Source organism: Lotus japonicus, chromosome 2, assembly GCF_012489685.1.
Source record: "Lotus japonicus ecotype B-129 chromosome 2, LjGifu_v1.2".
Classification (NCBI taxonomy): domain Eukaryota; kingdom Viridiplantae; phylum Streptophyta; class Magnoliopsida; order Fabales; family Fabaceae; genus Lotus; species Lotus japonicus.
Window position 1 is genome coordinate 92,418,805 of NC_080042.1, and position 25,890 is coordinate 92,444,694.

A 25,890-nucleotide genomic window follows, 5' to 3' on the forward strand; every position below is an offset into this window, starting at 1 on the left:
AGCCAGAACGTAACATAATTGCAAAATCCAGAGGATCTTCAATTCTACATCATTATCAAAATGGAGGGTTCTACTTCTAAGGTGGTGTTGTTGGTGATGGGTTGGGCCTTGATGGTGGTGATAGCAGAGGCGCAAGATCTTCCCCCTTGCGCTAATCAGCTATCTCCATGCGCAGCCTACTTGAACTCCACAAGCCCACCACCCAACATTTGCTGCAATCCCATCAAAATCATAGACTCAACCGAGAAAAGCTGTTTCTGTGAACTTGCCTTATCTCCTTCTATTCTTCAAGGTTTTGGTATCAATACAGCTCAGGCTCTCCAACTTGTCCAATTATGTGGTGTCAACTTCGATCTCACCTCCTGCGAAGGTACTTACCTAATTGACTTCTTTCTCATAATTTTTTTTTATCTTAATTAAGTTGTACTAGAATCGGTAGATGTGAGACTGATCTTTCATCACACAATCGGCAAACTAAGTGGTATCAGGTATGAGCTCGCTAATGAGAACAAACTTTTTTCCAAATTATATTTTGCTGAAATTAACTGATCTTTATGAGTTATCCAACTCTTCAAATTTGTAAATTGTTCTCACCTAGCTTACATGCGAGCATTTCCAACTCTTACATTTAACTTAATTTCTAACTAAATTCTCCCATTTTTATATTGTATTTTTTAATCTCAAGCACTGTATGAAGACTGTAAAAGAACAAAAACAGGTGCATTGGACAAGTGCCTTTTGCTACATGCTTAAGGACACCATGGTTATTGACATTTTTTTCTTGAGCCTTAAACCAAATCAAGAAATAATGTGCATGAGAATAATATTGATGCGCTGGTCGATTCAAAAGATATTTTACATCAATTAATTAATACATGCATATAATGTCATTTATAATTTTAATTTGTAGTCATGTATTTAGACTAATTTATTATTTAAAACATTTTTTTTTTCAATTTCTTAGATCCTGATTTGTTTAATTGTTCAAAATTGCAGCATCGTCCCCTGTAGGTCTGCCTCCGTCGTCGGTGCAACCCCCAGGTAAGAAGCCTCTCATATTTAAGATGATTTAATCAAATTAACTTTTGAAGATTCTACAAAGAAAAATGAAAATTGAAGAGTTTTAATTAAATTGAATATAAAGACTTAAAATTCAAAAAAAAAAGACTTAATTATTTAAATTTTACTTTTGCATCCCATATAATATTACTTTTGTACCTTTTTACAGCAACTCCTGGAGGTGACGAAGGAGGTGCAGGCAGGATCACATTCACTGGGCTATCCTTCTTACTGCTCTTTTGGGCCCTTGCGTGGTTTAATTAGAAAGGGCCGTGTTTACATTTCATAAACCCCCCTGACAAAAAAAAAGTTGGAGTTAATAATCCTTTTTCATTATTGAATGTATTTGCTTGCATTGAGTAGTGTGTTACATATTTGTATTTATCATTTTTTACTTAAAGACATGTTATAGTGAGAGTGTTTCCTGGTTAATAAGAATGATAGTGTTTCTAAACGAATCAGAGTATCAGGCCATTTATAACTTAATTGAAAAAGAAAATATTACAATCAATTATAGGTTCATCAGAGTAACATGATCATTTACTCCAGTTATATCTAATTATCTATTCTGCCCCACCATGCAAAGAATATGATACTATTGCATACAGTAATAACAATCAGATTACAAGGAATTGGAGCTTTGGACTGTCTCAGGAAACATTCCTTCAATTGTTGATCACAAGACAGCAAGTATTTTGATAACTACTAAAAAGTGGGGAATAATTATTTTCAGGAAGGTCAAATGGAAATAATGGAGAATGTGAATCAAAACTATCAGACAGGTTTTGCTGATAGAGCAAGTTGGGACCTGGAACTGAAATCAGATACTATTAGATATAGCTTAATCATTTGGTTGGCCACTTCAAACACATTTTTCCCTAAATAAGAACACAATTAATATGTGGTGCTTGTTTTAGAATTTATGGCTTGTAATCCACTAATTTGAGCCAATCTTTATAGTATGCATGCAGTTGGCTTTGTGAAAGAAAATCCAAGCTATTAGACACTTTTTGGTCTTCTTACTATCTGCTTTCTATCAACAAATCTTCTCCACGCGTCGCTCTCTTCCTCTAGTCTTGGTCATTTTTTGTTGAATGAGAAAGCAAATCCAAGCTTGTTTGATGTTTCCTCTGCTTGTTTGGTTTAACTGTTGTAATTTGGTTTCATAGTAGATGAACTGATTTCGCACCACTCTTAAAAATTGTCGTTCATTATTGTTGGCCAATATGAAAATTAATTGCCTGGTTGACAAATGTTATGGTTGTTGTATGATTCTGTTTTGTGAACTGTGGTATGTCCAAAATTGCTTTGCCTATGTTAGATTGTATTTTGATTTTGTTTTACATGTTTAATTAAGAATGCACAATGTCTTAATTAAAACCATTTTCTTGCAATCCTTATTGTTGACTAATCTTCAGTAATCATTTAGTTTTCCCCCCTTCACATTTTAAATAAAAACTTTTATAAGAATCTTTCTGACTAAATGTGCATCTTAACCATGGATCAAGTGTGAGAAAGAGAGTGTTTGCCCATCTCTACAATTTCCACGTCCTTCACCAAGTGCCCAACAATTAGTGGGTGAAGCCCAAAAACAAAAGCAGGATGATGCAGACAGAAAACTTGCCATATTTTTCTTCCCACAATTCTATTCCTTTTAGTGCAGCTAAATCCATGTACTATCAGGATGATCATGTAGTTCTTTGTTTTGATCTCCTTGACTGCTTATTGTATTGGTAAGACGTTAGAGGATATTGGTAGACAAGATTGGGTAAGACAGTCCTTGAAGAGGCAAAGACCATCATCACACAATACAATCTCTAAGGTGATGCAAGACTGGCTCAGAATAAGAAAGACAGCTGCTGCTAACCAATTAGGGAAGAACATGGCACTACTGCATAAACCCGATCGACAATATAAATCGCTTGATGACATGCAAAGATGACAAAACAAAATTGACCAAAGTAATCGGACCAAACTTACTAGTAGCTTCCCCTTTCAAGCTGCAAGATTACTAGCTAGCCACTTAATCAATAATATAATGTAATTAACCGTAAGCCCAGACGCCTGACAAAAACACTGCAACATATCTATTAGGTAATGCAAATCTGTGATGCTTTCGCTTTTGCTTAAACAAGGACATCATCTGCAAAAACAAGGTATAGGAGGGAAATTAGCAGCCAGAGTAACTTGAATCCATCTCTTGTGGTCGAACTCATGCAGGATCGCATATGCTAGTCACTCTTTAATTCTTTATACAGAGGCTATCTTTGGCACGTTTAGCTGAAAAGCTAGCTGATAGCTGAAAAGCTAGCTCATAGCTGAAAGTTGATAAGCTAGCTGAAAGCTGATAGCTGAAAGCTGAAAAGCTACGTAATTGTAACAAATGTGTTTGGTAAAATTAGCTGTTGAACAAGCTGAAATTGTAAAATGACATAAAAGGACATACTTGTATAATTATTTTTATATTTAACATTACTTTATTTTCACATTAATATCTATAGGATATTAATATTAAAATTATTATACCTTTAAATATTTTAATTTGACTCAATTTATTTATCATCTTAAAAATAGGTTTTTTGAAGGAACAAAAAAATCATCTTAAAAATATAATATTAATTTTTACTTATTTTATTTTAACATTAATACCTATAGGTGAAATTTTAATAAAATAATAAGGATAAAAATGACAATAAATTCAATAAGCTATAAGCTTTAGCTTTAGCTTATAGCTTAAAGCTTAAAGCTACTGAAATAAGCTCTTTCACCAAACACTTTTATAGAGCTTTTAAGCTAGTCAAATAAGCTTTAAGCTAGTCAAATAAGCTATAAGCTAGCTGAAATGACATGCCAAACATAGCCAGAGTACAAAGTACAAACAAATAAGGACATATGAGATCACCTTATGAGAAATTAAAGTAATTTAATGCTTTTTAAAAGACAACTACTACTGTGATATTGATTAATTAGATTTATTTTTCAGCATTCAATGTTTTAAAAGAAATTATAAAGTTAAAAAAAAGTGTCTTATTTAACTACATAACCAACTTTTCTTGGAAACAACTACATAACCAAATTTGATTGCTACATAAATTTAATTATACTAGATTAGTAAAGTATTGATACTCAAATAAATGTTCGAACCCTTTGATAACATTGAAGAGTCGATCCACCTATTTTATACATGTTTTCTTCGTATATAAAATTTTTCTTCTTTTTCAAAATTGAGTGTACAGGAAATAGAAGAAAATAAATAAATCAATAGAATTATGTGATAAATCCAACTAAATGTGTGTTTAGGTATCACTCCATCTCGTACTATAACTAACTTTTTATGAGTTGGGGGAGGGTAGCTCACCTGGTGATTTAGGCTATGTTTGGCACGTTTAGCTGATAAGTTAGCTGAAAGCTGAAAAGCTAGTTGATAACTGAAAAGCTTGTTGAAAGCTGAAAGCTGAGAAGCTAGTTAAAAGCTGATAGCTGAAAAGCTACGTAATTTGAACAAAAGTGTTTGGTAAAACTAGTTGTTGAACAAGCTGAAATTGTAAAATGACATAAAAAGACATACTTGTATAATTTTTTTTATATTTAACATTACTTTATTTTCACATTAATACCTATATGATATTAATATTAAAATTATTATAAATATTTTAATTTCACTCAAATTATTTATCATCTTAAAAATATAATATTAATTTTTACTTATTTAATTTTCTATATTTTTATTAAATTAAATAGAATAAAAAAATAATTTGTAATTTGTAATATAAAATTATTTATTTTATTCTGAAGTAGTAATTATTTCTGTGCGGGAACGATGTACATATGAGACAAGTGTGATAACTGATAAATAAATAAGTTTTTTTCTTGGTACATCGGAAAATGAGTAGGTAAATAGGTTTAGTAAAAACATATAAGGCTAAAGGTGAAATTTTGATAAAATAATAAGGATAAAAATGAGAATATATTTAATAAGCTATAAGCTTTAAGCTTTAAGCTACCTGAGATAGCTTATAGCTTAAAGATTTAAGCTACTGAAATAAGCTCATTCACCAAACATTTTTATAAAGCTTTTAAGCTAGTCAAATAAGAAGCTAGTCAAATAAGCTATAAGCTACCTGAAATGGCATGCCAAACATAGCCTTAAGGGAAATAGAAGGATTTGCAGGGTGAATGAAGAGTCAGAGTTCAAACCCTGCCGAAGAAATTAATTTATTAACAATTAACAACTGACATTTTCCTATAAAAAAACTTTTTATGAGTTTTTTCTTTACCAAGTGTCCGTGTTCCTGAGGTACCCCTATCTTTCAAGAGGATTCGCGGCATGTCAAGCTCTAGTAAAGTTATTCGCTTTGCATCAAATTAAACACATGCTCCGCGGCTTGTGTGGACCCTATCAATTACTTAACGCTTTAGTTACAGTATTGCACGGGGCATACGCACAACCCCTCTGTACAATGTTTATGAAACATTAATTATTATTTTTTGTGATGTTTACCGTAATGCTTTTTTTTTTTGATACAAGAATCAAAGCACAAAACAAAAGAAAACAAAAAACAGAAGGCTCCTAAGGCCTTAGGAACGAGATCCCAAGAGCGTCCGCCAAAAGAAGCTGCTGAAGCTCCGCAGGAGGGTCAACCACGACCAGAAACTCGAGAAGTTGCCCCGCACCAGCTTTCGCCAAGCAATCGGCACACGCATTCCCCTCGCGCAACGTATGTAAAACCCGGACACTCCACTCTCGCCGCAGGAGGCCACAGATAGAACTAATCAGCCCGGCATGCTCATGGAACATCGAAGGCGGACGGAGAATCAAGGAGACCGCGAGCAACGAATCAGAGTAGCAGACTACGCGACGAAAGCCACGATCCCATGCCAACCTCAATCCTCGGAAAATCGCCAGGAGCTCCATTGCAAGCACTGAAGCATCCTTCCCGAAGCCCATAAAGCCACCAAGCCACCTCCCAGAGGCATCTCTCAAGCACCCACCATAGCCGCTACTGTTCCGCGCCGCCCCGCGACTGCCATCACAGTTCACAGCAACCTCATCCTCCCCTGGCGGTATCCATGCCACCTCTCTCGCTGGCCTTGTCGAAGCAGGCTTACCCCACGCTCGTTCAAACGTCGTCTTCAACTGCATGATCCAGGCCACAAGCTCCCACTCCGTCATCACATGTTGCTCAATGACAGCCTTGTTCCTTGCCACCCAAATTCCCCAGACTGCAGCCAACGTCGTAAACTCCGCACGGAGAAGACACTGACGCAGCCAGGCCATAGGGTCCTCCACAGCCATGTGAGCAACCGAAACGCGCAACCCCAAGCTCGTCCAAACCCGATTGGCATAATAGCAGTCTCGAAGGCAATGAATTGTCGTTTCGGGGTACAAGTGGCACCTTCCACACAACGGATTAGCTGCAAGTTGTCTATGGAACCGCAACATATTCGTTGGCAACGCATTGCGCGCCATCAGCCAGATGAGGAAGGAAACTTTGAAGGGTGCTCTCAGCTTCCATATCCAGGACCAGTCCTGCTGATGGGCCAAATCATTAACTGCAGCCGTAGCAGCTCGACGTCTCTCAAGCAGCCAGTAGTAACACGATCGAGCTGTAAATTCCCCCGAGACATCCCCCGTCCACACCACACATTCTGGGACCTCTTCATTAAGCATCACCGTCGTCCTACTAATCTCCTCTTGAACTTGAGTAGGCAGCGCAGTGTACAACCGCGCGAAGTCCCACTTGCTCTCCTCATCAACCACATCACAAACTCGAGCCTCCAAGTCGTGCACATCCATAGCTATGACCCTGTCACAGAGCTTGGCAGTACCCATCCAATTCGTGAACCAGAAAGAAGCATGCCCATTACCCAACTTAAACTGAAAACCATCCCTAACTTCCCCCACCGTTTTTGTGATTGCCTTCCAGACCAGAGACCCAGCGGAAGGTGTAGCATTCAAAATGTCATCCCGCACACCATACTTCTCGCGGATCAGGTTAACCCAGGGCTTGGGTTCTCCCTTGCAAAGCTGCCACACATTCTTCCCAAGCAAAGCTGTATTATGATCCCGCGCCTTCCGCAGGCCAAGGCCCCCCGCCGCTCGAGGTTGAGCAATCGTGTCCCACTTCACAAGATGGAGACCACGTTCAGCAATCCCCTTCCACACAAATCTCCGCACTGCCGCATCGATACAATCGCACACACCCTGCGGCACCCACAAATTCTGCATGCAATACGTCGGCATCGAAGACAATACCGATTGTGCAAGCGTAAGTCTCCCAGCCCGGTTGAGCAGCCTATTTTTCCAGGATGAGACACGTTGCTTGATCTTATCAACCATAAATTGAAAGTCCAGCCTGGTCGCTCTCTTACTGAAGATTGGGAAGCCTAAATACTTACCAATATCAGGGGTAAAACTGATTCCAGTAATAGCGGTCACCTGATCCTTAAACCCGCTCTGAATGCTACGGTGTCCCATTACTCGAGATTTAGCCACACTCACCCTCATCCCTGAAGCTTTGCAAAAATTGTAGAGAACATCACGCATCACTCCCACTTGCTCCTCCGAAGCTCTCGTGAATAACAGAAGATCATCTGCAAACATCAGATGAGATAGCTGAAAATTAGTCCCCGCCACTGTCACCGGAAGCCACCTTCCATCACTAACCGCCGCAGAGATCATAGCACTCAGGCGCTCCATACATAACACAAATAAATAGGGAGAGAGCGGGTCGCCTTGCCTAAGACCCCGGCGAGGGTTAAAGGTAGGCAACCTATCCCCATTCCAAAGAACAGAAAGCTGAACCGAAGTCACACAGAACATAATTAGCCGAATGCAATCCTCCGGAAAACCAAAAACTCGAAGGGTGTCCTCTAGGAACCGCCAGTCCACACGGTCATAGGCCTTCTCCAGGTCCAGTTTAAAGATTAAGTCCCCCACCCGGCGGCGTGTCTTCATCATCGAGTGGACCACCTCCTGAAGAACAATCGCATTATCCGTAGTGCCTCTCCCAGGGATAAAACTACTCTGGAAAGGACTAATCAAATTACTCAAGTAAGGTCGGATTCGATTAACCAAAATCTTAGTAATCAGCTTGTGACTGACATTTCAAAGACTCACTGGTCGAAGTTCCTTGCAACTCCTCGGATTATCCACTTTGGGAATGAGCACAATAAGGGTCTCTGCAATGTGAGGATCAAAGTTCCCATTCCGAAAAGCATCAGCGACAAATTCAAACACTGAATCCCCAACTACCTCCCAATACCGCTTATAAAAACAAGCTTGAAACCCATCTGGGCCCGGAGCTTTAAAGGAGCCCATCTGGTAAATGGCTGTGGTGACCTCCTCCCTCCCCACCGTCGCTGACAATGTTGCACAAGCCCTTGGAGGTAGCATAGTAACCGAGGGAGTATGCGCACACGCGATATCCACCTCCTCATGGGTAGCAAAGAGATCTAAGTAGAACCTCCTCACTTCCTCCCTAAGCACTTCCCCGTCCGTGCACCAAGACCCATCCGGCAACTCCAGCCCCTGGATATGATTACGACGCCGGCGGATGATTGTTTGAGCATGAAAGAAGGATGTGTTGCGGTCACCATACCTGACCCATTTTTCTCGAGATTTCTGGAACCAGAGCATCTCCTCCTGAGTTAGCACCTCCTCTTGGTCCTTCCGTAGTTCCCCCAACCGCCGATGGAGATAGGCGGAGTCCACTGTCTCCAACCGCTCCTGAACCCGTCGAATCTGATCCGCAATCCTCCGTTTCCTCCTAAAGATATTTCCAAATACTTCATGGTTGAAGAGCAGGGAGTCTTGACGCACACAGTCCATGGATGAAACAAAATTCGGTCCTCCCTTCTCCCACGCTCCACTCACAACCGTCGCGTACTGGGGATGATCCATCCACGCGGCTTCAAACCGGAAAGGCTTGTTAGCAATCCCTGGCGGTGGAGGACAGCACCGCAGCAAAAGAGGGCTATGATCGGAGTGCATCCTCGGGAGCACCTCAACCGATCCATTCGGGAAACCCAAACGCCAATCAACATTAGCTAGGGCCCGGTCTAGACGGCGGTGGAGAGGTGGCCTGCCCTGTGCATGGCGATACCAAGTATAAGTCAAACCAAACGAGCCCAGGTCCATCATTCCGCATGATTCATAACCCTCTACAAAGGCAGTAGCCCTTGAAGGAGAGAAGGTACCGCCCCTCTGCTCTGAGGCTACTGCAATATCGTTGAAGTCACCAATCATCGCCCACGGACCCTGAACAAGCGGCTCCACCTGGCGCAAGTGCTCCCACAAGTGATGCCTCTGAGTCGGGATTGGACTTGCATACACCCCGGTGCAGACCCAGCTCGCTGACGGAGACCTAAAACGAAGGCTGATCGCTTGGGGATGTAAGGAGACCTGATCAACCGTGAGGGGGAGGCCAATGAGCCCTAGAGCCCACACTCCCCCAGCCTGGCCGCGCGCTTCCTCAATCGCCAAAGGTCTGTATCCCAGACGAGCCCAGTAAGACTCCACCCGCCGGAACTGGATATGCGTCTCAAACAGAAAACAAACATCAGGTTTATATTTCCGAACCACCTCCTTGAGGTTTCTCTTGCAGGATGCATTCGCCGCTCCCCGCACATTCCACGCTAGGACATTAATCTTATTTGTGTCTAACATAAAAAACAGCTAAGATATAGACGAGGAGATCCCGCCTCAGTTCATGTCGGGAGGCTTCGCATGGAACACTCCCCCTGTAGTGACAGGCTTCCCAAACTTATCATGGAGCTTCATGAAGTCCGGTGTTCCAATGGCCGCCGCCAGCGGCGCCGGCGCCTGGCCACTGCCCTGAACATGTTGCCGCACCAGAGGTGACTGCTTCGAGGCTTCTTCCACTGTTATCTTTCCCTGGGTGTGCGTACGCTGTTGCGTCCTCAGCCGGGAGCTAGACAAACCTGTTACCTTGGCAGGAGCATCATGGGCTGGGCCCCTAATAGAAAGCTTAGGTGGCTCAACTTCATTTGATAGCGCTGCTACCCCACTTCTGTCTTTAGTGGGAAATTCAACCTTTCTTTTTTTCTTATTTGCATTCGCTGGTTTTGCAGACGGTCCCCCAGACCCAGCCGCAAAGCCCAAACCCACATGCGGCTTCCACGGATCTTGGGCCCCACCTCCTTCAGCCACGTTCTGGCGCTGAAATCCAGGAATATTCTTTTTCTTCTTTTTATGTTTGACCACTAACCAATCCCCAGCCACCTCCAAGATAGTGGGGTCAACGACAGTAAGTGCATCATTATGGGTCCCCTTGATTTCCGGTCCCACCACAGAGGATTCCGCCATCATGCCCTGGAAATTCGCACTTTCCGTTCCTGTCATCGTGGGAGTTGCCACTCCTAGGGTTTCTGCGTTATCCCGTGGCGGCTCCTTAGCCTGTGAGTCGTCATGCGGTTGCCCTCCTTGCTCCGGCTCCGGCACCGCCGCTGATTCCTGCACTACCACCTGAGGCTCCTTGGCACAATCCCTACTCCGGTGTCCATAACACCCACACCTAGCACAAATAATATGCAACCCCTCATACTCAACCTTATACCAAAAATCCTCAAACCAAAACTTGCCCACAACTGGCTTTGTGAGATCAATCTCCACACAAATCCGTGCAAACCTTCCCCTTTCCGCATTCAACGATTTGGGATCCACCTTCACAGGCCTTCCTATGATCCGAGCCATAGACATAAGGAACGTGGCGTCATAAAAGGTAACATTTAGGCCGGGTATGTGAATCCAAACCAACGTCGAGGTCACCTTTGCCACAGGGCAGATGAAGCTCCTATTCCAAGTGGCGACAGCCAAGTAGTGGTCAAACACCATCCAGGGTCCCCCGTCCATCACCTTCCTCTTGTCCGCTTCCAAATCAAATCTCACTAGAAAGAAACCATTGTCAACATCCAGGAGTTCAAAGTCCCCTGTCAATTTCCAAACGTTGCTAAGTTTGGTCTTCATCAGGCGGTACCCAATCTTTTTCCCCAGCAGGCTCACCACCAGGGCATCCTGCCACGGAGAGCACATGCTATCAGTAACCGATTTATCCACAAAGAGCCTAGGCAGTTGTGGGTTCCCGTTCACATAATCAACCCTCATCTTCCCCGTACTCCAGAGGTCTTCATGCACCATCTGTGTCGGTTTCTCGATCCCCCCCATGAGCGTATCACGAAAGGAGGGTGTTGCTTTGGCATTAACCCCGTCCGGCGGCGGCCAACTGCCGTTGTTAGTTTGTCCAGTATCTCCAACGGGGGGAGAGCTCTTCTCAGTGTCCACCTCCATAATACTTAACATTCAAAGAACTTTTCCGCTTTTCAAAATTTTATTTTATGTCCAAGATCACTATCATCTAAAAATAGTGGAACATTAATAAAGATAATATTTTCCATGAGGGTTATTTAACCAAAAAAAAATGAGGGTTATTTAACAAAATTATTAAAATTAACTATTAATTTATTACTACTTTTTTTATTTTGATAAATTTATTACTACTAAATAAATTTAACTATTTTTCTTAATTAAAAAATTATGTAAAAATGACTAATAATAGAGGAGTGATGAAGTATTTGAATTAACATGAAATCACAATCATCCAAATTCATAACAGAAATTTTGTTTACTCTTATCTGAATCACTAGAGTTTTTTACCCGTGCGTTGCACGGCGAAATTTGTTATTTTATTTGAGATATTAATCAATACTTTGATTATGAAAAAGTTGAGATACTGAAAACAATTATAATAAGAAATAAGATATTTTTAAAATATAAATTGTGAAATTTAATTATAGTGTTTTATACTCATACACCCCATTTTACAAATATTAAGTTCCAAATAATAAAGGATTTAATTGGTAAAAATATTTATTTATTCACATTGAGGTACAAAAAAAATTGCTTACCAAGATGAAAATACAAATATTTGACTCTATTATGTTGCGGACCAACAAAATGAAACAAAACTATAAGTTTAACATTTAAATATTTTCATATAAAATACTCCTTCTTGTTGGAGCTTTTACCTTTAAATTTGAAATATTCTCTTATGACATGTTATCACATTAATATTTACTCTAAGAGTAAGAAATATATTAAAATTATATGAATATAATAATATTTATTTTTCTATTAGTTTCACAATAATTATTTTTTTCATGTAAAACGTTAATCACCGTAAGAGCTTTTTACCAATATTTTCCATTATTATGATGATGACACAATCATCCACCACATTAATGACTCGTCTGAAAAAAAAAACAAATTAGAACAAAAAAAGTACCATAAAACTATATTGTAAATAAATAAAATATTATTAATTTTTTTTATGTTTTCTAATTCTCATACTACACATTTTCATTGTCAAATATTTATAGGTTTTCATATATTCTCTCTGTTTCTATATATAAGCACAAATACCTAAGTCTCTTAAATTAAGAAAAGTAGTTATTAGTAATAAATTTGTAAATGAAATGGTTAATTGTCCTAGATTACCCTTATTTAATTTTCTATGAATTTTTCTCTCCAAGTTAATATTCTAAAAGTTCATTATCTCTTTCATATGAAATATGAGGGTAAAATTGGAAAAAATATTTTTAATGCTTTCTAAATACTAAAAAGGGACTAATGTTTAGAAATAATTTTTTTTCATAAAAAGTGATTTATAATAAGAAACGGGGGAGTATCTACTCCTAAAATTATTTATAAAATTGCGAAAATATATGTTAATTAATAGTATAAATTATTTATATTATTAATTTTAACATTATATTTTCATGTAAAATATCACCCTGTGAGAGCTTTTTAACATTCTAGGATCTATTAAATATAGTACTAAAGATATTTCCACAATTCCGATTTTTTTTAAATCATATAATTTTAAAAGAAAATCAGTAAATCAGATTCTAACATTATATTTGCTGCCCAAAAATCAAAAGATCCTTAGAATGTTTTCAAAAGAAAAATGATGTGAAATCAATAGGTTTGGATTTGGAAGAAGATTAGAGCATCCAAAAGAATCAAAGTTGCGAACTTGCAATGTCAAGACACAATCTTCCAATGTGAATGGAAAACAAAATCACAAAAGTGGTTGAGGGTTTACTGAACTTCATAACTCAAGTTAGTGGAGATGATTTGTACACTCCTATCATACATTCTATTTACCTATCCAAATATGGAAACCTCACAATCAAATTGTTGTTTCTAAAAGGATTAAAACTTAAACAAAATATTAAAAGTTAATATGTTAATTAATACCATAAAAAATAACTTAAAACCTATAACTTGAAACACATCAAACATTCTCTTATACATGCCTCATTCTCCATCCCATATTTGCCAGTCCCTCGCAGGAAGTGCCCCATTAACGCTCCAGTAAACTACAGAAAACTGCACACCAAATCAGCACAATCATCATTCTAGTATTGGACGCAGGGACCCATCAGGAAATCCTGGTTAAGTTTCCAACCGGTAAAGAGCCAATAAGAATCCGTTTTAAAAACACATATAGGAAAAACTACAAAATGCCTTGATAGAAAAAAGCAAATAAGTCATGACTGTTCAAGTTATGTTCTTGATACCCATCTTGTAGAAAAAAAAGTAAATAACTTAAAAGGGACATGAGGAAAGATAAAAAGTCTTCTTCACTTATATGATAGACATCTAGTTCATATCCATGCCTTATCCAACTGGGCTGAAGACAGCGCTGCCTTGATAATGGTTATGAAAAAAATTAAACCATGTAGTATAAGAACTTACCATGTTAAGTTCTCTGCAACATGATGGTGTCCTCTTGCGGCAGCCCCATTCTCTTCGGTGTACATACTCATAATAAATACGATAAATTTCCTGCAAACAAATCATCAACATTAGACATATGCTCGTAATGGAACAAACAGAGTGAAAGACTATCACTGCGATTCTGCAAGGAAGTTAAACAGATAAGATGAGATGCTTGAAATGAAATTAGGGATTGATGAGAACATAACAGTTAAAAGCACAAAACAATTTAATTCTTTTCACCAATGGTGGTTAGGGATTTAAAAATAGTTTCATTAAGAATAGTAAGCATTGCAGATAGGACATCATGAACCAAATAAGCTAACAGGACCCTAAGAAAGTTGCATAAAGAATAGTAAGCATTGCAGATAGGATATCATGAACCAAATAAGCTAACAGGACCATAAGATTTTGTTGTCTTTCTCATCATAAATCAATTGTTAAGGTTTGCTTAAGATTGAGGACATCCCTCTCAAGTAGATAGGATATCCATCAAAACCACTTTTATAAACAAAAACCCCAAAAAAAGCACTTGTAGAAAAATCTTTGCTAAACTATAAAAGTAACAAAATAACACCACAATTAAATTCATCAAGCTATTGTTGATGGTAACTATACAAAAGCACTTTCAAAATCCAATCAACTCTAATCACATAACTTGATGATGCAAGATACAGAGACAATAGTCATCCAAAATAAGAAACTCATTTTAAAACAGTCTCATTGGTCTAAAATTCACCACATTATGATGAGAATCCTTAGAATAATATTCATGAGTGAAAAATACAGGCTATAATCTTCTATGTTATACTACACATACATATCTCTTTATAGGAACCTTAAGATTAATTGGGAGCAAATCAATTTTCAAGGGCACTCCTAATCTGTATAGTAATTTTGTTAGGAAAATGAGTCTTACTGTAATTGCCAAAGAAGTACATAGAATACCCAGAAGTAACTCCTATAAATATTGCAATCATCAAAGTCAAAACATTATAACATATAATTGCCTGGGTTCATAGGTTTCCTTCACAACTATTCTGCAGTCTGCACATAAATCCATTGACCTTTGTCATTCTCAGTCTCATGTTAAAATTTAAATAGCAAAAGAACTTGCTTTTGGTCCTATTTCAAACAGCCAAAACAACCTACAATATGAAAGGTAAGAGAATCAATTATAACATTGAGAACCAAGACTACAGGTAAAGGTATTTATCAATATCTTCCAAGTAAATATGGAAGCATTTAATTTAAATAAAGTAAACCCGAATATATATATATCAGTATAAAAAAAACAAAGAAAATCTGGATGCTAGACAACAACAGGGAGCAACAACCCAATCAAAATGGAGTGATTAATGAAGCAACAACACGTTCCAATAATGATTTATCAATCCTGAAGCCCTGCAACCAATTATCAACATCAAAAATTGTTATTATGAAAATGGAGTTTAGGGTACAGGACAATTTGCAATTTAAGTGGAGAACCCTATAGCATATAATTCTCGCAGCAGCCAGCACAATCATGGTTATTGTCTATTGGGTTGATGCACATGACTTAGAATGCATCAAAAACTGTTGATTGATGTAAGTATCAATAACCAATTCACCAGGAATATAAAAGAAAAAAACCAATAAGAATAAACTCACTACTATCATGGAAATCCTCACAAAAATCGCAGCCAAATCAGTATAAAGAGATCTTAAACTAAAACACAGCAGAAAAAAAGAAACAAAAATGTAGTCTATAATGGCAAAACAAAGAGAAACTAAACTCCAGTTTACATAATTGACATTATTTAGAAGAAAAACACGTACCACATATAAACTGCAGTCTAAGAGGCGTAGTATCAAGAACATAAGAGCATAAATTAATTAACCTTATACTTTCTTTAACCTTTTTTATTATATATCTCCTCTAACTATATAAACCAATCAAGTAATAAGGCATGTCAGGTTAACATTCTAAAAGAGAAAAATTAAACTAATATAGTTATTGGTATGATGTAGTTTCAGCAAAGCCAAATTAACAGAAATAAAAGTTCTGACTTCTTTTCAATGACCAAACACAACATGACCACAAAATAAATAACAAAAGAAATGTGAACGAAACAAAAGGAATACCGCTGCTTCTGAGAACTGAGATTAGTGTTTGAACCTGTGGAGATCAAAGCTTCCAAAACCTCTCATCGTCCCTGTGTCGCACCTCTACTACTAACACCTGTTCAAAGACATAATAGTTTCTTTTAACACAAAGATCACAAAATTACAGGTAAAACAAAATTAAATAAGACAAACCTGAGAATCAAGGGTTGCTATCCAAGTCAAATTTTGCATCTTGTAGGAACATTTAAGGACACTTGTTGCGTCTTTTCCTTCCCTGCTAATTTTACATATCAGAGACTGTTAGTCAATTAATTTAGAGGATTTAACCTTGAACTTTTGGCCACAACACAAAATGAACCAAAAATAAAATCTCAGATTTCAAAAATTGGAAAAGAGTTCAAGCTAAATAAGTTTATGATATGACTAAATGAAAGACAACAAACATAACACAACCTTGGAGAGAAATCCATTAAAATCAAGCTTGTAGTTAGTAGTCTTAGGCACGATCTTCTCATCCAAGCACAACATGCACTACTTAGACCATTGAAGAGAATTAACATAAGGAGGCTACAACCAGATCCTGGAATCACTGAACAAAACACATTTCATATCACACTGTGAGTGATTATCATTATTGGGCATAAAAAAGGAACTTTCTATGAAAGAAAAAAAAAACAGAAACTTGATCTTACCAGATAATGGAATTTATCAAAATCTCCTATGTAAATAACATTTTGTCAGAATTAAAGTGAAAATTTTAGATTTTTTTACTATACTTGATCTTACCAGAGCTGGAGAACAACCTTTAGTATCTGGATACAAATCAAGCACAAAATCCTTCAGCCACATGTCCTGGTCAAGTTTAGCAAGTGGCTTGAGATAAGAAATCAAAAACTAAAAATTCTGTCATTAAACAATAAAAGAAAATGAATCAAGAGGATGACATTTAAATATGTCCTTTATTTGAGGCCAGTCTCTACAAAAGCATAAGTTTTTCCAAAGTACAGTAAGATTTGAAGTCAAAGTTGCAGTTGATAGCACAACCTGAACATGAAAGTACACTTTCTCACTAAGGGTCTAAACAGTAAACACTAAAATGGGGGAAATGGCATCACTAAGGCATGTCAAGAATTTAACATTCAACAAAGGCACCTAAAGCATCTCAAATACTGCATCTCCTTAAAGTAAAAAAAATAGAGAACCTGCATGAACATGATAATAAGAGAAATACCAAAAAGGGGTTAGCATAAGAAGCATCCATAATTGTCTTCCCCAAGACAGAGTTATGCTTTGGATTTGAGTTGAACTCAAGCTGCTAAAGATTTTCAACCGCCTCAGCCTCTGTGCCCTAGAAGTTAAGACATCATGATCAAAGAATATGCTGCAGATCAATAAGAAAACCAAAAGTTAGAACCTTTGCAGTTTTTCATCTAATTCAAGCTGCAAGCATCCTTAAGCAACAACAAAAAAAAACGTTAACATTATATATCAAAAAATCATCATATAAAGATGGAGAGACATGTAACTTACTCCAATTGCAACTCAGCAAGGGGAAAACCGAAAGTTAGTACCTTTGTGAGAGGGGATGGAAGGGTCCGGCGCAAAGGGATGGGTTTTCAAGGAAGATGAGCTCCAAGTATAGATCGGGGGAGGAGGTCGGAGAAGGAAGACGTGAGGATTGATGCTAGGCAAAGGAATGCTTCTGGCTTGAGAAGCTTGTGGAAGAAAGATTGAGACCGCGTAAGGAAAGATTTCCGGTACCTCTCCAATTGAGTCATCGACCTTGATTCCCTCACCAGATATGGAACCGCATCAAGAAAACAGATCTTCGGGATGCGTAACTCGTGGCGGCGCTGGTGGGGGGAGTGCGAACGCGACAGAGAGACAGAGAACGGATGGACGGGAAGAGGATGATGATGGGTGGGAAAGAATTTTTCTTTCAAATTCTTCATTCTCCTGAAGAGAAAGAATCTGAATATGGAGATGAGGGGAGAGAACAGTATATCAAGGGAAATGAGAAAACATTGAGAAAAAGAAAGGTCTAGGAGCCAAGGAAGTGGAGGGGAAGAAAATTGATTGGACACAGTTGAGGTGGGCAGTCGTTGGAATGGGAGAAGCGTGAATGGAGAAGAAAATCTCGAGGAAGGGAGACTTGGAAACGGGAGAGTAGTAAATGCAGCAGTCAAGGATTAAAATGAACAGATGCAAATTTTGAAAATCATGAAGGAAAGGAAGGGAGTAGTGGAGAACTTGAACGCTTATTGGGTAAAAAGAAGGCAAGTGGAGCCCATGAAGCTCAAATGCATGAGAAGCCGACACGTAAGAGAGAAGGCATTGAGAGTCATTCTTAGAGCAGAATTTTTGTGGGAGTGACACATCAGCAAAGTCTCTCTCCTAGTGATTTTGTTTTATAAAGTATATAGATATAGATAAAGGCAAAAGAGAAGTCAACTTTGAGTAATGAATATCTCACCTCACCTTGGTTAGCGGTGGAATGGAATGAAAGCAAAGAAGAGAATCAGAAATTGACTTGCCCTTTTCTCTTCTCAATCATACATTCCAAACACTCTCCTCAGTAGCCACCTCACTCTCACTGGGTTGTTTTGTTTCTCAAATTAAAATTAGGGTTTTATTATTTGAATTCCAGTGTGAATTTCAATGGATAACATTGGTTTACCACCGACGCCGGGAAAATTGAAGCCGGAAAAGTATCACCCACCGTCCTCCCTTCACCACCACCGTTTCAGGTTATCCAAACTCACACTCTTCTCCACCATTTTCCTCGCTTTCATCCTCTTCTTCTTCATCCTCTCCCCTTCCCCATCCCCTTCCCCCACCTCCCCCAACCAAACCCGCTCCTGGGGCGGCTCCGACTGGGAAAAACGCGTCACCAAATCCGCCCGCCGCAGTTCCTCCTCCTCCCTCACCGTCCTCGTCACCGGCGCCGCCGGCTTCGTCGGCAGCCATGTCTCCCTCGCCTTAAAGCGCCGCGGCGACGGTGTCCTCGGCCTCGACAATTTCAACCGCTACTACGACCCTAACCTCAAACGCGCTCGCCAGAAGCTTCTCTCACGCGCCGGCGTCTTCGTCGTCGAGGGAGACATCAACGATTCACCGCTACTCCACAAGCTCTTCGATGTGGTGCCTTTCACCCATGTCATGCACCTCGCCGCTCAGGCTGGGGTTCGCTACGCCATGAACAACCCTTATTCGTATGTCCACAGCAACATCGCCGGCTTCGTCAATCTTCTTGAAGCTGCCAAATCAGCCAACCCGCAACCCGCCATTGTTTACGCCTCTTCTAGCTCTGTTTACGGGTTGAATTCCAAGGTTCCGTTCTCCGAGAAGGACAGAACGGACCAGCCGGCGAGTCTCTACGCGGCGACGAAGAAGGCCGGTGAAGCAATTGCGCACACTTACAATAACATTTATGGCTTATCCACCACTGGTTTGCGGTTCTTCACGGTGTATGGTCCTTGGGGTCGACCTGACATGGCGTATTTCTTCTTCACCAAGGATATTCTGAAGGGGAAGCAGATTACTGTCTTTGAAGCCCCTGATGGTGGAAGCGTTGCTAGAGACTTCACCTACATTGATGACATTGTGAAGGGGTGTTTAGGGGCTCTGGATACGGCGAAGAAGAGTACTGGTAGTGGAGGTAAGAAGAAGGGGCCTGCACAGTATAGGATTTTCAATTTGGGGAACACTTCGCCGGTGCCGGTGAGTGAGCTTGTGAGCATATTGGAGAAGCTTCTGAAGGTGAAGGCGAAGAGGAAGGTGATGCCAATGCCTAGAAATGGAGATGTGAGGTTTACTCATGCCAATATTAGCAGAGCACAGGGGGAGCTTGGTTACATGCCCACTACTGATTTGGCTACTGGACTGAAGAAGTTTGTGAGGTGGTACATTGACTTTTACTCTCCTAGTAATTACAAGGGTCCTTGGTGATTTCATATGTGTTTGCTTTTGTTCTGCTATGCTGCATAACACTGTGGAATGTAATCTCCCTCCCTCTAGGCATAATATAATAGGGAAGGGAGGGAAGGGAAGAACAAGGATAGAATCATGGTCTCTTTACTTTTAAACTTGTTGACTTTGATCTTCCTATTTATGCCTTTTTATCGTAGTCTTTGTACAGTTTTTGGCGCACACCCGGGATCCGGTCACCATTTGGATCCCGACTATTCGTGTTCGGGATTTAGTCACAATTAATGTTTGTTTTGCTCCACAGAGTATCGTGCTAGATTCAAACGCGAGAGCTCTTCTTGCACACGCTTGTGTTGCTAGCTGAGCTTAGTGGGAAGTCTTGGTACAGTTTGTAATTGAATTTAGTGACTAAGTTCATATTCCTTAGTTGTGTTGTTCATTCTCTCTTTTATCTATTTGAGTTTTCCATTGACTCCATTTGCATTCAACAGGCGCTTAACTTTTTGGCTAAAGTCAGTGTATATTTATTCCATTGCTCAGACATTGCGGTTATGAACTTACTTTAATGCTTAAAGCCTTAAACTACAAACTTTTTATGCTATATTGCAGGTTAAAATTAGTTTATTATCAAGCATGTAGTGCAAGTAGTTTTAATAAGAGTACAGGATCTTTCCCCTCGGAGATCACTCTTGTGAATCCACATTGACATGGATATGTTTTGATACACAATTCTCATGTTAGTTGACTTGAGAGAATGCTTGAGTGCTCTGCATTGGTAGTGAAGGAAAAAGGTCAAAAAAAAATAATGTGCAAAACATTAGGGGGTCTCCACCTTTTTTTTAACCACACGTATTCTCTCTTTGAGGCAACTCTGTTTGATCCAATGTGGTAAAAGTCAAAGGTCTCCCAAGAGTGTTTCTCCTAAGGATCGAACTCTCGACTTCAATGGTTCAAACAAACACCTTTAGTTATTATGGAGTTAATTAGATTTAGGGATTTAGGGTTAATTAGATTTAGGGTTAATTATGTTAATAAGATTTTAATTTTAAATTTAAACAATCCGATTCTAGGGATTCGGAATCGGAAAAAAAAAATCCAGGGACTTATTTTCGTACGACAGACAATTTCAGAGACCTCCAGAGTATTTAAACCTTAAAATTATGATACTTGAAATTATATGAATGGCAGGTATACCCTAACTTATCTTTTCATTATTCAAATAGGTTCAAATTTGAGGGTCTTATCTGCTATGCAGCTATATATCCTATCCGATTCTGTGTTTACGACCAGTGAAATTAGTGCAATGTGGCATATATCAGTGGCAATGCTGTTAATAGTCTATCACTTGGTATAAGTGCAGCTTCGCATATCAATTCTGTTTGTTGGCAGCAAATTCTGTTTGCTGAATAACTTATAATTATAGGTGTTTAATTCTGTTGGTTCATACACACACCATCAATTTTGGGTGTTTCGCCTTAGACAAAACTAGAGAAACAGTTAAAATGGTAACGCAGGCAGCCAACATACACTCCAGGTGGAAATAAACTTTGAACAAATTGGACATTTTTACTTAACAAATTGGACACACACTCAAGCCACACGTTATGTTAAATACACGATGAGAAAATCATATACATCATGGAAACACTGCTAATTGCAAAACATGACATGCTAATAATTGTCAGGTTCAGGCAAAGATGACACTGAATGCTCTCAAGTCTTAAACATGCCAAAGCCTGTTTATAATAAAATTACTCAGCCCAAGAAAAACTGTAGATCCACGAAACACTTGAATTGGATAAGTACAATCAAGAACTCGCAAGTCGCAAAGAGAAAAAGTAATTCTGATTACCAAAATGACTGATATTAGGTGAAAAAAACATGAATCTCTATTATCACTTATCATTGTGAATGGATATAAACTTTACAATGGACGGAGGGATACCATCAAAAGAAAATGAAAGCAAAAGCTAAGAGACTGCACTAAATGTTTCAACCGAGTACCAATGGACGTAATCAAAAAAGTAATATTTTAGCTTTTGGAATAACTAAAATGCACCTATCCAGATATACACATCAAAAGATTCGCATAATAGTGGAGTTCTCCCATTGCTTATGAACAAAAGACAAAAATCTGAAAATAACAATTCCATGTATCCCTAATTTTTGACAGTTAATATACAATGCAAGTCATGAAGGTTTACTAATTCCTACAGATGATCATAGAACAGAACATAAGGTTTCCAACAAAATGATTTGAAATCATCATAAGTTCATAACAATAACATGGCCATTTACTAGAGCCGATTTGTACTGAAGTAACAAATAGTTATAAAGGGCTGTGACAGCAGAGTGCAGACAGACAAGAAACACAGCTCGTAACATAACATGACGCTGCAATACCAGGAATGCAAGGCCATAACCACAAGATAAAACACCTAATGAGAAATTTCGGTAAAAAAAAGCACTCAAGCAGAAACACAGACGCAAGGAAGAAAAATCAATTAAGGAATCAGTCCATCTTCACTCCTGTTCAATGACTAATTATGTCGTCAACAAATATTTGGGCAGTGTCTAGGATGGGTTCGAGTGTCTACTAATTATTGACAATCAATATACTCCGGCATTCCATATCTAAAAGCATCAAATTGAAATTTATTTTGACGTGGACAATAGTTCAATACTATTATTATCTTGAAGTTCAAAGTTTCAGGAGTATTTATGTAATTACCACAACAAAACATAGGGTACATGTCCACAATTCTCAGACACGACTTCAGCTTAGAGAGTCAGACCTAGTGAATAATGATGCAGGAGAACAAGTCCAGTGTTGGTTATACATGACTGTCTAAGACACAACTCCTACATTCAGTAGAGGATCTACCTCTTATCAGCCAGGCTTTTACAAATGAGTTTTCTTCTGCATCACCCAATATATTCTATTCCCAAATAGCCACTGGCATTGAGATCATACTACACAATTGCACATGCAAATACCGTTTTAAGTTTTTAACAAAAATCGCATTCCAATCCAATCAAGCCTTCTGATGGAATATAATCATATATCATCTCACATTGACATTGTTAAAATGTCTTAATTACTGCTAAGAAGCCACTCCCTCAGTTAGTCAGTTATATAATTCTTCTTCAGCTCTAGGTCTGGCACTCTATCTGTTAGCATCTTCCACTATTATTCTTTACACCATTGATATTGTGCATGCCCCTTTAGCACTAGGTAACAGGGATTGCAACCAGCAATATAAATATGGGAATAATTTCTTCACATTCAACCAACCATTCAGAGATCACCTCTTTAAAACATATTAGAAAGTCAGAATGGCTTCTTCCTTCCTAACATAAACTTAAAAGAATAGTCCAGAAAAGCATGCAGCATGAGAGAAATCCCACAGTTATGCAGGCATTTACATATTACATAAATTTCCCACGGTTTACTTTTTCCAGTTAGATTGCAGTCATTGCACCATCATCTAATTTTGCTCAAAATTAGAAAGACAAGTTGGACGCGAAAAGGAACAACGAAGGATTAGATACACATATCTGCTCAAACATGACATGTTCTTAATTCAATTACAGCATATATATCACCATTCAAACCAAAACCTAAAGAAATAGAGCAAATTGAATAGCAAATGTTTCCTAAAACCACACCAAAGGTTAGCTACATTACATACGATAAGGCAAAAACAAAAGAGCAAGCTTAATTGATTGGTTCACTTGAACGAAAAGAAAAGCAAACGCAGGAAATTAAGCAAAACAGAAACGAAAATGCAAAGGGATTGGAATAACAGCAGTTACTTAGCGACCATTCTGGCGATGAAATCCTCGTAACGGATCTTGCCATCAGAACCAACATCTACCTCCCTGATCCACTCATCAAACTCAGCAGGCTCAAGCTTCTCGCCGATGCTGGTGAGGATGTGTCGGAGCTCGGTGACGGAGACGAATCCGGTGGAGTCCTTGTCGATGACCTTGAAGGCGTCACGAAGCTGGCGATCGAAGGGCTCGGGTTTCATGTGTTTGGCCATGAGATCCAGAAATCGAGGGAAATCGAAGGGGGAGGTGAGATTCTCCTCGGCGACGATGGATTTGAGCTGGGCTTGGGTAGGGTTTCCTCCGAGGGAACGCATGAGGATTCCGAGCTCAGAGGGGGCGATCTTGCCGTCGCCGTCGGTGTCGAAGAGTGTGAAGGCTTCCTTCATAGAAGAAACTTGGTCATCGCTCAGATCCTTACCCATTTTTGTTTCGATGATTCTCTTGTGTTGTGAAAGTGCAACGAAGATGATGAAGAAATTGAAAATGCTCTTCACTCTCTCTCTAATCAAACTCGAATCGATGATAATGGATGGTCGCTTTGCAGAAACTCGCGTGCGTGCTTCTTTTTTCCATTTTTAATTATTCAGCATTACGACGTCGTTTAGAATTTTTTTGTGTTGGCAATACGCAATTTCATTCCCATTTGGGCCGTAAGCCCATCAAGATTGATCATCAAATTTTTTTCTGTAGTAATTCGAGGGAAATGTCGGACCGGCCCATCCAGAACGGGACTTGGATTTTCATCAATCCTTCCACCATTTTCTTTTTTCTTTTGGTATTACAATAGTAAATTCAGAGGAAGGGACACTAGTCAAATTAAGAAATGATAATCATTCAAAAATGTTGGAGTATTAGCCTGTTTTAACTTCTCTGGTTTTTAGGGGTTTTCTGATTGGACTTTAGGGTTTTGCATCATGTTTTCGGTTGGTTTTCAGTCTGAGTGTACATGCTTATTCCTCATGTTTTATGTTTTTGTGCATTATTGTAGCACTATTAGAAATTTGTTCTCACATGTTGTAAGTGTCATTTGACAATCTTTTGAATTTTATTCTACACATTTTTTTTTTAAAAAAAAAAGGAGGTGATGGGACATTTGTTCGCAAATCCACTAGAGTCTGATCACTTGCAAAAGTTGGAGCTATTGGTTAAATTGGAAAAAAATACAGCTTTGTCAGCCAGATTCACTAGTGGTAGGATTTTAGACTTAGGGACTTTGTTTAGTATGGTAGTTATTGTATTAGCATATGAACGAGTGAGCACGTCTTGTCGTTAAATGATGTATCTGAGTTGCAGTATTGTATCATTTTTTGGGATTTTAGTTTTACTAATGCAAGTGTTACTAGGCATTTGCTATCAATCGAAACACCATAACCATTGACAAAATAAAAACACCTTTATTAAAAGTTTGATCCTTATGAGTAATACTGTTAGTGAGACACTTAATATCCATCACACTAAAGTCGAAATTGAAAAAACAATTAAAAATATATATTTTCAGCTTTGTATAGCCGCACAATATCTTTTCACAACCTTCTCATATTCTCAGTTTCAAAAAAAAAAACCTTCTCATATTCTCAAAATGCTTCCCCTCCCCCAAAAGAGAGAGGGTAACAGTTTTGTTCTGTTCTAATTTTTTTTATGACTTGTGCCAAAAAGAACTTTTTTTATGGCTCGTGTTAACATATTTTAAAAAGAATTCAAGGGCAAGAAACAGTTATCTTTTTGTCCCTTTGCGGATCTTTGTCAAAGTGCATTTTGAAAAGGTTGGAATGTAGTTGAAAATTGAAACCCCAAAGTTGGAAACCAAATCAAAATTCAAAAGTCTATTTATGAAATTGTTTTTTCTTTTGCTTCAAACTACATTCATCCTCTAGCGAGTAGTGAGACAATCATCATGCAGGAGGAGTGATATTTTGAAATTGCAAAGCCAAATAACTAGTCTTGCAACTCGTCTGATCTAAGTGTTCGTAATATTAAGTATTCCTGTTATTATTATTATTATTCAATTTTCTCATTAGTTCACAGTTGGCCTATTTACATTTCCTTCATCGTTAGCTGTAAAGTTCTGGTTATAATGCCAAAGTTAGGTTCAATGGTAGGTTCCTTTCCTTTGACCTCTACACTCTTCACAGTTCAAATTAATCAAATTCCATAGATTATTCATT

General features: G+C 38.6%; 3 protein-coding genes and 1 long non-coding RNA gene across 4 annotated transcripts; 2 read left to right on the top strand and 2 right to left on the bottom strand.

Annotated features, from left to right (window-relative positions):
* Positions 1 to 1,513, top strand: LOC130741086 (non-specific lipid transfer protein GPI-anchored 8-like). The gene is made up of 3 exons (XM_057593879.1): positions 1 to 370; positions 997 to 1,041; positions 1,229 to 1,513. The coding sequence occupies exons 1-3, from the start codon at positions 61 to 63 to the stop codon at positions 1,321 to 1,323; spliced, it is 450 nt and encodes a 149-aa protein (XP_057449862.1). The 5' UTR covers positions 1 to 60; the 3' UTR covers positions 1,324 to 1,513.
* Positions 1,514 to 14,642: 13,129 nt separating this feature from the next.
* On the bottom strand, positions 14,643 to 16,634 carry LOC130741089 (uncharacterized). Its single transcript, XR_009020309.1, has 3 exons — positions 16,418 to 16,634; positions 16,157 to 16,238; positions 14,643 to 16,079 (listed from the first exon to the last, which is right to left on the bottom strand). It is a non-coding gene; the product is annotated as an uncharacterized LOC130741089 (long non-coding RNA).
* Positions 16,635 to 18,427: 1,793 nt separating this feature from the next.
* Positions 18,428 to 20,317, top strand: LOC130741087 (UDP-glucuronate 4-epimerase 5-like). The gene has a single exon (XM_057593880.1). The coding sequence runs from the start codon at positions 18,623 to 18,625 to the stop codon at positions 19,910 to 19,912; it is 1,290 nt and encodes a 429-aa protein (XP_057449863.1). The 5' UTR covers positions 18,428 to 18,622; the 3' UTR covers positions 19,913 to 20,317.
* A 3,104-nt stretch (positions 20,318 to 23,421) lies between these two features.
* On the bottom strand, positions 23,422 to 24,278 carry LOC130741088 (probable calcium-binding protein CML13). Its single transcript, XM_057593881.1, has one exon. It carries the CDS (start codon positions 24,145 to 24,147, stop codon positions 23,704 to 23,706), a length of 444 nt encoding a protein of 147 aa, XP_057449864.1. The 5' UTR covers positions 24,148 to 24,278; the 3' UTR covers positions 23,422 to 23,703.
* Between the last annotated feature and the right edge of the window lie 1,612 nt (positions 24,279 to 25,890).

Excerpts from the sequence above, each read along its gene's own strand:
- LOC130741086 (XM_057593879.1), top strand. The coding sequence starts at position 61 with ATGGAGGGTTCTACTTCTAAGGTGGTGTTGTTGGTGATGGGTTGGGCC. Across the intron at positions 371-996 it reads CGATCTCACCTCCTGCGAAG|CATCGTCCCCTGTAGGTCTG; the intron begins GTACTTACCTAA and ends TCAAAATTGCAG. Across the intron at positions 1,042-1,228 it reads GTCGTCGGTGCAACCCCCAG|CAACTCCTGGAGGTGACGAA; the intron begins GTAAGAAGCCTC and ends ACCTTTTTACAG.
- LOC130741087 (XM_057593880.1), top strand. The coding sequence starts at position 18,623 with ATGGATAACATTGGTTTACCACCGACGCCGGGAAAATTGAAGCCGGAA.
- LOC130741088 (XM_057593881.1), bottom strand. The coding sequence starts at position 24,147 with ATGGGTAAGGATCTGAGCGATGACCAAGTTTCTTCTATGAAGGAAGCC.